At 40.0% G+C, this 14,442-nt stretch overlaps 1 protein-coding gene across 14 annotated transcripts in view; it reads left to right on the forward strand.

Annotated features, from left to right (window-relative positions):
* The window catches only part of LOC132351928 (uncharacterized), a 366,712-nt gene that overhangs the window by 143,796 nt on the left and 208,474 nt on the right, over window positions 1-14,442 (forward strand). For 8 of the 14 annotated variants that reach the window (XR_009498526.1, XR_009498525.1, XR_009498524.1 and 5 more), the window contains exon 3: window positions 8,198-8,310. The exons of 2 other annotated variants lie outside the window; for them this stretch is intronic. Coding sequence is in view for 2 of the 12 variants with exons in the window: in XM_059902053.1 (XP_059758036.1) it covers window positions 12,590-12,640 (51 nt within the window). In the remaining 10 variants the exon portion in view is untranslated. Of the gene's footprint in view, window positions 1-8,197; window positions 8,311-10,631; window positions 10,779-12,589; window positions 12,656-14,442 lie in introns of those variants that run through there. 4 more of the 14 variants (XM_059902053.1, XM_059902052.1, XR_009498521.1 and 1 more) reach the window with 3 other exon arrangements.

Below are 14,442 nucleotides of genomic sequence, written 5' to 3' on the forward strand. Positions count from 1 at the left end.
AGTGGGGGCCCCTCTTCATCGCGGTGCGCGGGCCTCTCACTGTCGCGGCCTCTCTTGTTGCGGAGCACAGGCTCCAGATACGCAGGCTCAGCAATTGTGGCTCACGGGCCTAGTCGCTCCGCGGCATGTGGGATCTTCCTAGACCAGAGCTCGAACCCGTGTCCCCTGCATTAGCAGGCAGACTCTCAACCACTGTGCCACCAGGGAAGCCCTGATTTGTATTTTAAATGTGTCTATCGCATCTAATAAATAACAGCTGTGAGGATTTAATCATATGAAGCAGCTCCCCTAAGATTTAGAAATAATCCCTTCTTATTGATGACTGCTTTTCTGCTTTGCCAACCGGATCTGTATATTTCTGGCTTCCTTGCAAACAGGCACAAACACATGCAGGCACCTACACACTCGAAATAGCCTTCATCATAAATAATTAGAGACATTCTAGTTACACAACATATTTAAACATATTTCCATTTTTCCCTTGGAATAAAAAACTATCAAATAACTTAAAATTTTGATGTGATTTAAAATTCTCTTTGGCTCACCCACAATTCACAGTAAACCCCCAGTATCAAGTGGTGTTAGAAGGACAGGCTGCAGAATTATCTGTGCAGCTGAGGGCAGCCTACCTCCAAGAACTGCCTGGACAAAAGAAGGTATTTGTGGTTGTGAGAAGTGATTGTGGGAACAAATAAATACTTTCTTTCCACGAGAGCAAGAAAAAAAAAAAAAGCTTAAACTAATTATCCTAATTATCATAGGACTGTCATGGACATGGAAACATCACACAGAAGGTCATCTTTGATTTAACTATGTCATCATAATTTGCTGTGTTTCAAGTTTCAGCATTTGAATGTGTGGCCGTCCTTAGAGCATCCTGTCTGGGACTCAGTTTCCTGATTTTTGAAATGAAGTTATTGGAAAGTTCAGTGGTTTTAAACATTTTTCAAAAGTGGCAGAATCCTCTTTTAGTACAAAATGAAATTGTAGGTGAAATGAAATCATAAGTGAAGCTCTAAGATATTAAACGGTTAAAGGAGAGCAGGTGTCTGTGAAGAGTGGGGAGGGTGCCGGACCACCGACCCCATCCCCGTGGGACCCAGGAACTTCCAGGGAACCCTTGGGATGTCACAGAACAAGGTCCACAGTCTGTGAGAAGAGAGCTTGTCTAAGGTTTCTCTGGGCTTGGAATTCCGAACGACCATGTTAATTCAGGTACCAGATTAGATTCTAAATACCTCCACGTTTGTGAATTTCTCTTGACTGAACTTTTTGCTCTAGTCTGCGTAAGATTAGGGTGGGTAGAAGGTGTACGCTGGCGCCGGAAAGCTGAGACCCACATCTCTGCTTCTTCATTTGCTAGTTGGATGACCTGGGGCAGGTGGGTTAGCTGCTGTTACTGGCATCCCCTTGTCTGTATGTGGGAGGGGGTGATATTTCCTACAACGTAGGGTGATTGTGGAGATTGATTTGAATGTATTTATACTCTGAAACATTTAGAACAGTAGCTGGCACATTTGTGTACATACTCAATAAAGATTAGCTATTATTTTCTCCTTATATAACAAGACATTGAACATGACAGATTTTCACTGAAACAGTTGAAAATGTCAATCCGTTTACTTAGAGATGTTAGAGATGACGGGGAATGTGGACTCGGTCCAAGTTCAGAGGTCAGAGTGCAGTGAGGCTGGGGGCACAGCTGTGAGGGTCACAGAATCACCGTGCTTGACATGCTGCCTTGGCCCTTTAAATGGTATAGTTCAGTCGTGTTTTAATATTGCATACATTGCATACAGGTGATAAATGTTTGGAGGTATTTGCAGATTGCATTTAGTATTCATTTGGTGGATAACCTAGGACTAAAAACCGTTGTTAATGCAAACGAGTGTAGATCTGATTCCTCTCCTACCCAAACTTTGCCCTGGTGGTGCTGCATTAAGGAAGGCGCGGGCCTGAGCCTGCAGAGGAGGGCGGGGCCGGCCTGTGTCATCCCCAGGAGCCCGGGGAAGAATTTCAGCTTTTATTCTAAGGCTAGTGCTGCTGCCCTGATCAGATTGGCTGTGAATTTTGTTCTCTGACTGTGGTGAGGGAAGGTGAGGGGAGCCTGAAGTTGGGGGATTTGTTAGGAGGCTAAGCGGCTCCGTTGGGGTCGTCAAGGGTGGGGCTTCTGTGCTGCACGCAGGGTTGGGGAGGAACTGTCACAGCATCCCGGTACCCAGGGCTCCTGCGGTCAGACCCCACCTTCCTGCAGGCATGGCTCTTGGCTCCGAGACACACACAGCCCGAAGAGCTTCCTTCCCTCTGTGCAGGAGGGCGGCCTCACACCCCAGGAGGGTGGCAGGTGGTCCTCTCCTCGGGCGCTTTGAGAATTGACCACACAGCGCGTCAGGATCAAGGCCAATATGAAGGTCGAGCCGTCAGCCACTGCGGGTGAGAAAGGAGTCTGTGCGTCTGGCCCTAACGCGGGCCGTGGTGGCCTTCACACTTCCTGGAGGGGTTCCCTCTGTGCCTTTGACACACCCAGGACCTTACTACTTTTAGGGGGTGTTTTATAGGACCTACAGACTTTGTTTTGCTTTAGAGTTTTATTTCTATTAACACTAATTGTTAATATCACGTTTTCTTCCAAAAGAACCATTTTGTGTTTTCCTTCCTTTTTTACAAAGCTCATTAATTAGCTCTACCGTCTACAGAAGGATGCAGTCTCTCACACCTGATGTGCTGAATCTTGATCTTCTACTGATGTATCTTTTATGCTCAGGGTTATTGGGAAAATACTGCAGACACTCTGCTTCAGACTCATCATGTAAAAAACAGTATTTTGGTTTATCATAAGGAGTAATATTCTGGAATGAGGTTGTGTTATTTGTCCATCATTTGTTGTTAAATGACAGGTAAAAAAAGGAAACTCAAGGTTTAAATTTTTAAAGATAATTCTAATACAAGAGTGAAAAATGATTGTTATTAAAGGCTGTTGAAGTGTCTTGGTTCCCGGCTTAATGCTGAAATGAAGGATCTTAGTTACAATGTATATAGCACCTAACTTCCATTTTCAGTACTGCTTTACATTTCAACACATTTTCCTGGGTTTCTCCACACATTTGCTATAATTTGTTTTGATGTCGTAAAACTAAACTCAGAGGCAACACATATGTAGATAAGAGCATGTCAGATGCCTAAACAAGCTGCCGTCAGACTCCACAATGTCGACGTGAGAAGAAGAATTAGTCACGTTCAGGTGCTGCCACTGCTGGGACATGATGTAGCACCACATCGAGCTAACATCTATGTACGGTCTGTTGTCAAGCCCTTTCTCACTGTATTTTAGATGCACCGAATGCTTATTTAATTTTTTTTTTTTTTGATGGAGGTTGAGTTTCTATGAGAGAAGAAAGATACAAGGGAGGGTGTGCAAATAGCAACTCAAATGCAAGAGAAGCTTTGAAAACACCGTTGTAGGAGGATGAAAGGACATGACGTGCCCTTGGCAACCTCTCCTTCTTTGGCTCATTTGTCTAAGAGGAAATGCCAGATGCTGGTCTGCAGAATACTTAAAACTTCTCTTGAGTTGGTTTTCAACTAATTAAAAAATCAGGAGGTTTTTACATTAGTATGTTTTTTCAAAAGAAGACGTATTAAGTCAAGAAACATTAATCAAATAAAATAGCACGTGAGGATGTTAAAGTTATGGGTCTTAGTTCTGTCTTCCTTTTGCCCCCTTATTACATCCTTTCACCTTGATGGACCGTCTCTCATTGACCCTCTAGGTCTCCAGGTAGAAGCCCCTTCACTTCCTTGACTCTCTAAGGTATCATAAAGTGACCCTCGAAATTAATACTAGGATATGCCATTTAATCTAATAGTTGACAGATGTAGGTGACACTGTACATTTTATCAAATATCCGCAGCTGAGAAGATGTCATTAGCCACAGGCATGAATGCAGAAACAAAGAAACAAGATTTTTAGGGAATGGAGAGCCCTCCCTGGTGAATGCAAATGGTGTGAGTGGAGCAGGAGAGAGGGCAGGTGGCAGGAGACAGATGGGTTGGTTGGGTGAGTTGGGACATGTCAGAGTGTACTTTAGGCTATGGAACTGTTGGAAGTGTTCATCGGATCTGCTATGTAGAATATGAATCAGCCCCAAGTGAATAGGATCAGTGGGAGTGAAGAAACAGTGAAAGTAAGAAACCATTAGAAGAGCTGTGGTCATAGCCAAATGATGTGTTTGGAGACCTGAACATCCATGATGGTGGGGATGGACTTAAGTCAACATGTCATGGGTGGAACCATTTTACCTCTGAAATGATGAGCAATAGTCTTTAATTTTTCTAATAACTACCCCAATGATATTTTGCAGACCCTTCCTTTTTTTTCCTGAAGAGAATCAGCTTCCTTAGCGATATTTTGGGCATATTGTATAAGTTTTCATGAATTTTTATGTGCAGCCTCATTCTGTCTAAGACTTCCAGTATTGAATTTCCCTTATGGCGTTATCTGTTCTTTTTTTAGGAAGATTCAAATACTATTTTATTTTGTGAAAATTGTCATAAAATAACTCTGTTAATGGTTCTTGTGTCCCGTTATTTTCTTCTTTCTTGAAGACATTTGGTACATTGCAGTGTTCCTCAAAATGTGTTCCACTGGAGGAAAGCCCCAAGACCCTTTCAGGGGTTTTCTGGGTCAAAATTATCTCATAATAATATCAAGATGTTATTTGCCGTTTGCACTGGGTTGACATTTGCCTGATAGCACAAAAGCAGTGGTGAGTCTGGTGCTGGGACCTCAGCGGGAGCCAAGGCAGTGGCCCCAACTGTGCTAGGGAGCTTTGTGTTCTCCACCTGCAGTGGAAAAAAGTAATTTTACTTAAGAAAGTTATTGATAAAACAAGGGAGAAATAGTACTCTTATTAAATCTTGACCCTTCTCCTAGTGTGTGTGGTGAAGGAAGTTGGCAAAAGAAGCTACCAGTTGTCAAACTGGGAGGAGACAGGAGTCTCAACAGCTGAGAAAGAAATTATCTCCAGAAGAAGAGAGCGATCAAATGTGTCAAAAGCAACAGAAAGGTGCTTTCCATAAAGACTAGATTTTTTTTTAAAGGATTCTGGATATGAGAACCTAAACAAGAACAGTTTCCATACAATCAGGGGAACCAGAGCCTTAGTGAAAGTAGGCTAAGGAGAAAAGGGGATAAAGGTGATGAGCAGAGACCATTTTTTAAAGAAATTTCTTCATGACGGGAAGCGGTAAGAAGGTGTCAGTGAAGATGGGGCAGGGAGGTGTTTTCCAAAGAGGAGGAGAAGTCAGAAAGATGGAAGAGAGTGACGGATGGTCCAAGATCTCTCAGGTGGCAAGAGGGATGGGCTTTGCAAATCCAATGAAGCACTTTGCCTTTAAGATAAGAGAAGATGTGTTTCTTTAGTTTACCTGAGGAGGGGAGGGGAGCAAAGAGGGGGTGTATAGAGAGATCATTCTTTTTATTGCTGGGTAGTATGTCATGGTATGAATGTACCCCACTTTGTTTAATCATTCACTCATTGAAGGACATCTGGGTTGAACTCTAATGTGTGGTTATTACTAGTAAAGTTGCTATAAACATTCGAGCACAGGTTATTGTGTGAATTTACGTTTTTATTTCTCTGGGAAGAATGCCCACGAGTGCACTTGCTGGGTTGTATGTTAGTTGCATCTTTAAATTTTTAAGGAAATTTCTAAACTTTCTTCCAGAGCAGCTTTGCCATTTTACATTCCCACAAGCAATGTATGAGTGATCCAGTTTCTTTGCAGCCTTCCAACCATTTGTGTGGTCACCATTTTTTATTTCAGCCATTCTGATAGGTGTGTAGTGGTTATATGTTATCCTGGTTTTAATTTGTGTTTCCCTCATGACTAATGACATTGAGCATCTTTTATGTTTATCTGTCATCTCTGTATTCTGTTCAGGGCAAGATCATGCCTTTTGCCCATTGTCTACATGAACTGCTTGATCTTTTACTGTTGAATTTCGAGGGTTCTTTATTCTAGATGCTAACCCTTTGTTGTGTATGTGGTTTGCAAATAGTTTCTCTTAGTTTGTAACTTGTCTTTTCATCCTCTAAACATGGTCCTTCACAACACAGAAGTTTTAAATTTTGGTGCAGTTTCTCATCTTTTTTTCCTTTGGTGGATTGTGCTTTTAATGCAAAGTCTTTACCTGGCCTTATATCCCAATGATTTTCTCCTATTTTTCTTCTAAGAGTTTTAGAGTTCTACATTTTATATTTAAGTTTGCTGTCTTTTTTGAGTTAATTTTTGTGCCGGAATGACATTACTTCGCTGTTCATTTTTTGCCCATAGCTACCCAGTTGCTCCAGCAGCATTGTTGAAAAGGCTTCCGTGGAATTGTTTTCGCACCTTTGTCAAAACCAGTTGGGCATATTTGTATGGTTCTTTCCACTGTTCCATTGATGTATGTCTGTGTCCACCACTCGTCAACACCATACAGTTTTGATGACTGCAGCTATGGAATCAGCCTTAAAATCTGGTGGGCTGATTCCTCTCACTTTATTGTTCTTGGTCAGAATTGTTTAGCTATTCTAGTTCCTTTGCGTTTTCATACAGATTTTAGAATAATCTTGTCTATAGCTCCAAATAATAAGTCTTGCTAAGATTTTGATAGGAATTGCATTAAACCTAATATCAATTTGTGGAGAAATGACATCTTTACTATCTTGAGACTTCCAAGTCATGAAGATATGTCTCTTTATTTATTTAGACTTTACTTAAATTTCTTACGTAAGCATTTTGTAGTTTTCAGCAAATAAGTTCTGTATATGTTTTGTTAGATTTATACCTAAATATTTGAATGTTTTTAAACACTTGTAAGTAGTATTGTTTTTAAAATTTCTGTGTCAATATGTTCATTGCTTGAATATACAAATACAATTGATTTTTTTTTTTACATTTATCTTCTATACTGCAGTCTTACTGAGCTCACTTTGAAGTATTTTTAAAAATTTCTTAGGATTTTCTATGCAGACAATAATATCTGCAAATAAGGGTAGTTTTATTTCTTGTTTTTTTCTTATTTGTCTGCCTTCTGTGTCCTTTTCCTGCCATATCACACTGGCTAGCACCTCCAGCACTATGTTGAATAAGAGTGGTGAAAGCAGGTGTCCTTGTCCTGATTGCTGAGGGGAAAGCATTCACTCTTTCACCATCAAGTAGAACATTTATTGTAGCCTTTTACCTGTGTTCATTTTCAAGCTGTGTAAATTCTCCTCTATTATATTTGTGAGGGTTTTTATTTAATCATAAATGAGTATTGAATTTAGTCAAACACTTTTTTGGGCATTAATATTATCCTGTGGCTTTTCTTCTCTTGCTCTTAGTACAGTAGATTCCATCGATTGATTTTCAAATACTGAGCCAGTCTTGCATCTCAAGAATAAACTCTACTTTGTCATAGTGTATAAACCTTTTTATATATTGATGAATTTTATTTGCCAGTGCTTTGCAAGTGATCTTTGTGTCTGCATTCACAAGAGGTGCTGGTCTGTATTTTTTTCCTGTTTGTTTTTGGTCCTGTCTTTATCTTCTCGAAAGAGTTAGGAACATGCCTTCCTCTTTTATTTTCTAGGCAAGATTGTATAGCATTGGTGTTAATTCTTTTTAAATTATTGGGTAAAACTCTCCAGTAAAAAGATTTTCATTCTTTTCTGGAGATTTATTTTTTTGGGAGTTTAAAAAATTATGAATTTGATTTCCTTAGTAGTGATAGGGCTATTTCAATTATCTTTTTCATATTAGGTGAGTCATGGTAGTTTGTGTTTTTTGAGGAAATGAGTAAGATTAAATCTTTTCATCTTAGCTAGCAACAACTTTTTGATATTACCGTATACCTTTATTTCAGATGTAAAAAAAAATACTGAGAAAGAATAATGAAAATCCTTGTATCCACTATTCAGCTGAAGAAATAAATATACAAATATGGTTAAAGCCTATGCATTCTACTTGCTTTTTCCCTGTTCTCACCTCTACTCCAATTACCACTGCCCTGGGTTTGATGTTTATTATTCTCTCAGATGTCAAAGTAATTAATTTTTTAAAAACTTTTAATGGGTGACCAATATAGTCCCCAGACTTATACTGCTTGACTTGGTTGGCACATATTGACAAAAATGATATGACGTGACATTATTTTGGGTTGTGTCCACAGCTCTCCCAGTGTTTACTCAACTGCTTAGGGACACAAGTGTAGAAGTTGAAAAGAACGTGAACATTTCATGTCAGGCTCGGGGAGAACCATAGCCCATAATTACATGGAATAAGGTAAGATCTCAACTAAAAGTACTGTAATATTAAAACACTGACAGATAGATTGGCCCGCTGAAACGGAGGTAATGATTCTTTGTTGATTTATTCCTGTTGTGATTTTTTCTAGCAAGTAATACTTCTTACACTGAAACGGATCTGTTGCTTTCTTCTTCTTTTTTTTTAAGTGACTGTATCTGATTTTGTCTCAGGGCTTTGATAAAGTTTATTCTTTCTCATTTGCTTGGGGATGAAAGCTTCATAAACATAACTAAATTCCTGTAAGGAAAAATTGCTTTTGTCGTGTATAAATTAAGAGTTTCAGTGACTGGCAAGAAACAGTTTTGAATTAATAACTCAGAAGTGGTTTAAAATTAGGTCATTAGCTGAAGCAAGAAAGGATGAAAAACTTGGTACTAAAACAAAGTGACATGAAAAACGGGACTTCATGGGTTTGAAACTTGAGTGGCTTTTAAAAAATAATAGCTCCTTACTTATATTTCTTATGTCCTTTGGTCCTTGGAGCCATATTTCCCCAACACAATTGCTTCTTCCATTTTAAGTTTTTCATCAAAATGAAATGATTGGCCTCAGGTTCTGGTGTTCCTAAAAATACACAAGCCCGCGTACATTTGAACGGCAGTTTTTATGAAAATTTTGACAAAATAAAATCTGTGAAGGGTTACAAAGCTGTTTTCCAAAACCACTTGGCTAATTTTTGTTGTTGCCATGTAGAAACAGTGCCTTCTATTTTTGGTGCCACATTTCTTTTGTGCTGCAGCTGAGAACACAGGCAGTTTTTTAGAAAGGCAAGGTTGAGAGGTCTCAACTGGAACCCTCAGGCTCATGTTCTCTCAAAGAGTCTGAATACCCTTTTCAATTTAATATTATGTGACACAAATATTTTTATACTAAAAATAGGAAGTGTGAAAAATATACATTTTGGTCAGTATCTAAAACCTTCTGTGGCAGTCTACTCAGTGCTTTATCGTGTGATCATGTTGACAAATTACCTGAGTCTCATTTCTCAAAGGTAGCTTCTAATCACGAATGGTTGAGGGCTGACTGCACCTGGACATTTTACATCCCTGTCACGTTTAATCTTCATAGCAGTCCTCTCTAGTTCACAAGTTTGGGAGGGTATGAATTAGGATACTCCTGTACAAGCGACAGAAACTACCTAAAAAGAGCAGATAAACAATTTATTGGAAAGCTATGTGCCGGCTCAGAGACTCTCAGCAAAGCTGTAGACCTGGGGGTCCAACCTAAGCATCCTGGAGGAGATGAGACGGGAGGGACCAGCTTTGGGAGAAGATGCAGAAGTGGTCCAGCCAGAGGAAGCGTGGGTGGCCATCCTGAGGAAAGGGCCTCTGGGCCTCCTGTGTGCCCCTGGCCGCCTTACCCCCTTCTAAACACATTCCATCTGCCTGCGGCTGGTGGGTCCTTGCTTCTTCCTCCAAAGATGCAAGTCACCTGTCACCTTGGACTTGTTTCCCATCACTGGCCAGAGGCAGCTGTGAGAACATGAAGACCTAGGGCACAGTTCCCACTCTAAACCTTTGTGGTCACCGTCTGTCCTACTGATCTCCCCTGGAGCGTGAGTTCTTTTGAAAGAATACGTCCTGGCCTCAGCTTGCTGTGAGTCTTTGGGGAGGGGGCGGGGAAGGCATCCCCAATCTGCCTGCCGTCCAACTGCAGGCTCACAGGGCCAACATCGCTGACTTTTTAAAATTAATGGTATAATAATGAAAAGTTCATAAATCCATGCCAATTATAAATGATGCACTTGAAGAATATTCCATAGAGAATGTAGTTTTTTTAATCTTCTTAAGGTAGATAATTTTAATTGACAGGCACTCGTATATAAAAACTTTGCAGCTGTACAAAACTTGTGAGTACATACAAAGAAGGAATAGAAGGGAAATCAGAAATGTGAAAATATTTTGATGTTTTTAGGTGGTGGGTTTGTGAGCATTTTTCTCCTATCCGGTTTTACTTTTATTGCCGTCAGAAATTCTTTTTTAGAAGTAAGCAGGGTGTGAATAAACTATATCTACATTCATTGACATGTGATTTTAAAATAATCATCATATTGAAGACTTACATGATTGAAGTTTTGAGTGTCATATTTATTTTGATTAGAGACACAAACCACGCTTTCTGGAAACTTCCTCTTTCTCTCCTTCTCTCCACTGGAGTCATATAGCTCCTCACCCAGTGCTTGACGCACAGTAGGCGCTTAGGGGATATTTGTTGAATAATGACACTGTATCAAACCATAAGATGTTATTTTGTAAGGAATCCCCGTTCATTCAGTGACAGTTCTGTTTGACCCCCAGGCAGGGGTTCTGATTCCGGAGGGTGGTAATTTCCAGGTCCTCGGTGGACGCAGGGCTGCCGACCAAGGAAGATGTAATTGTGAGGCTCGGAATTCCTTTGGCCTCACTGTGGCCAATCCTTCTTGCTGTCACCGGGCAGTGTTTAAGCTTCTCACACAGCTGGATAAGTGTCCTTGGACAGCTTCGACTCCTCGTCCTAAAGGATTCACCTCACTACCCTCCGTCCCTTATATGTTCTTTCTAGTCTAACATGTTAATGTTATTAATAAATCAAAGCTATTGTATATTTTTGTTAAATCTAAGCTCTTAAGCGGGTATCAAACAGCAAAAATAACAATGCCAGCAGGGAACAGCAAAAGCAAGAATTTGCAAACGTATATCATGTTTTCTTAGGAATTGAAAATTACGGAATGTAAGATGTAATCTTAGCCAAATAAATGTGGAGCCAGAGATTTAAGGATGAATGGAATTCAACACACATGAGTTACTCTGGCCTAGTGTATTTAATCCCACATTAAAATTAAAAATCAATCAATCAAGCTTCTAGGTAAGATTTGCTGCTATGAGAACAACTATCTCAATATTTGAAAGCATTTATAATTGGCCAGCATAATTGGCATCATTTTACATTTAATCATCAATCTGGTTATAGGGCTCTAGCCCTCTGCGAGTTGATTATCAGCGGTGACTGTTTAAAAAGTTGATTGTCAGACATTTATACAAAATACAGCCCTTTTTCTCAACTAATCAGCTCATCCTGGAGGTAAGAGAGTCCATGTGTAGGCAGGCTCCAGGAGACTGAACCGGACCTCGGCCGTGGTCCTAGCAATGCAGGTAGGCTGTGATGCGGGAGTGCCGTGTCCCCGTGTGGCGTGTGTCTGCACACGTGAGCTGACATCAGAGTTGCTTTTTGTGCAGATGGGTTTAGGAATTTTTGCCGTGTTGACAATCAGCTGTTGAAATAAATGAGTTCAGCTATAAGCATATGGAGTGCTGTTTTCGGCTTTGCCTGTTTTTTTGGTTTCCTTAGGAAATAGGCAGATTTCTTAAATAGGGTTTTGCGTATTTATTTTTTCCTCTTAGTTTTCCCAGCTCTTATGGGTCTATAAAAGATATTGGGTAACTCTTCTCATTATAAATACAGGTTAAAAATAGGTTTCTTTAGACACAGATGTAGAGAACAAACGTATGGATACCAAAGGGGGAAAGGTGGGGTGGGATGAATTGGGAGATTGGGACTAACACATATATACTAATATGTATAAAATAGATAACTAATGAGAACCTGCTGTATAGCACAGAGAACTCCACTTCACTTAGTTGTACAGTAGAAAGTAACACAACATTGTAAAACAACTACGCCCCAATTAAAAAAAAATAGTTTTCTTTAATCAAATAGAATCCTTAGCGATGTCACTGTTTTCCTACCATATAGGAGATCGTATTTCAACAGGTTCACATCCTTCCACCGGCAAATTCTTCTGAGATACCAAACTTCTGAATATTGAATATTCCATTTCTTTGAGTATTTTATACAAAGAGTATATTTTCATTAATGCCACATCAATCTTCACGTATTTATAATACTGTATGGTAAAAACGGATTCTCTGTAGAACATTATTATTTAAATTATAACAGAGTAGCTAGTAACCAGCAATTCTTTATTCTAGTAGGGTCAGGAATTCTTTATCACATAGTAATTCTTAATGTTACAAAATCCTAGTCTTACTCTGATATTCTCTATGCGTTCTTGTTTTTCCTGATTTAAAATCTATGTGTTCTATCCTGATATAAGCCACACGTTTTCAAAACTTTTAGCATTAAATTTCAAGATCAGCAAGTAGCAGTGCCAGATTTTGGATAGTTTAAAAATTATAGAGAAACAAATAATCAAAATAAATGGCATGACTCAAATATTAAAACCTAAAAGAAACAGTTGGTGTCTTTCCTTTCCCAGGCTCTGCAGAAACGGCGGAGCCTGCAAGACAAGGAGCGTTTACATGTTTAACGATGCAGAATGGTGAGTGAAGCAGGCTTCTTGCTGTTCGAAGACGGTCATATCACAAAGGCAGTTGCTGGTGTCAGTTTCTGTGCTTGGAAGTAGCTGGTCTCCTAGGACAGGCTCTCAAGTGTCAGGACTAGTCAGCGCCATTCTTTCCAGGGGAGGTTTAATGTGAAAAGGCCTGTGTAGTTGCGAGAGTTACATTAGCTGGCTGCTTTTCTGCAGGGGTGAGGAGGGGATAACGTGTACTCAAAACCCCTCGGCAGCTGTGACAGGACCTGCTTTCATGAGGTCTTGGTGTTTCTTGGCGAGCATGGCCCCAGGGGCACAGGTGCCCTCCCCTGGGTCTGTCCCCTGTCCCCAGAGCCAGGCCTTCAACACGGTGGGCACAGCCCAGTTGACTGACACCCCACCCTCCGAGCTCCCCTTTCCTGAAAGGACTCAATTCAGCCTCGACTTTATCCCCAGTGGAGGTGACGGGGTCTCACAGCGGTATTGAAAGTTGACGTCCATCAGACAACTTTAAGTGCGGGTTTATCCTGTGAACCGACTGAGGCCTTTCCCCTTTCTGTTAATGCCAAGACTTAACAAAGGAAAATGATCTAGTTCTTCCTCGACCTCTGCAAAATTGTGCATAAAAAGATGGAGAGTAAGCTCAGAATTTTCTGATTATTCTCTCCGTTATGCCATTAATTCAGGAGGTTTTTGACACAAATAAGGTATTAACAGTATTGTTTTATTCTAACGAGCCCCAATAAACTGAATAAACTTATTTTGCATAATACAGTGCTGTTCTGAAGAAGTCTTTTTGCTATTTGTACCAAAACAAATAAAACAATACTGAAACCAAATGAATAATAAAAAGGTTGCTTTATTTTACCCTAAAACTAGGAAACTTTAAAAAATTCATAGTGAAAATGACAAAAGTGAGAGTTAACGTTGTTAAGAATATTTTGTGTGAACCTTTATGAACTTTTAAAAAAAATATTATTTCCAGTGTGCTTTTTAAAAAAATAATTAATTAATTTATGTATTTATTTTTGGCTGCATTGGGTCTTTGTTGCGGTGCATGGGCTTCTCATCGTGGTGACTTCTCTTGTTGCGGAGCACGGGCTCTAGGCACACAGGCTTCAATAGTTGTGGCATGTGGGCTCAGTAGTTGTGGCTCGCGGGCTCTAGGCGCGCGGGCTTCCGTAGTTGTGGTGCACGGGCTTAGTTGCTCCGTGGCACGTGGGATCTTCCCAGACCAGGGCTCGAACCCGTGTCTCCTGCATTGGCAGGCGGATTCTTAACCACTGCACCACCAGGGAAGTCCCATTTATGCACTTTCTGAATGCACTTTTAAGAATCTGTGAACAAACAACTTTTATGTGTTTTCTCTTTGTTAGAATTTAATGATTTGAAAGAATATTTGCATATTATGCCACCTTTCTTACTCCTTTTCCCCTCCTTTTCACATCTACACTCTTGTTGGTTCTTACTAATACAGGGAAATAGCAGGTCAGGTGAAAGAAAGTGACAAGACAACACAATATCGATTGATAATTATGTGAGGATATATTACAGATTACCTGTTGGTTTAGGACTCAGTAATCCTGGAACGGCACCTCATATTTGCTCTGTGACGTGTAGTCATGAAGGAACTTGGCAAAACTTTTTTAATCTGATAATCACATTTGACAACCACCAGGCCTGAAGTAGATACTGAACAAGTCTTATTTCTCATTTATGGTTGAGTCAAGAGATAAACAAGAGTGTTGTCAAATTCCTTATGCTTGTAAACTTTATACAACTATGACAGCAAAACT

This window comes from Balaenoptera ricei, chromosome 17 (genome assembly GCF_028023285.1).
Source record: "Balaenoptera ricei isolate mBalRic1 chromosome 17, mBalRic1.hap2, whole genome shotgun sequence".
NCBI classification, from domain to species: domain Eukaryota; kingdom Metazoa; phylum Chordata; class Mammalia; order Artiodactyla; family Balaenopteridae; genus Balaenoptera; species Balaenoptera ricei.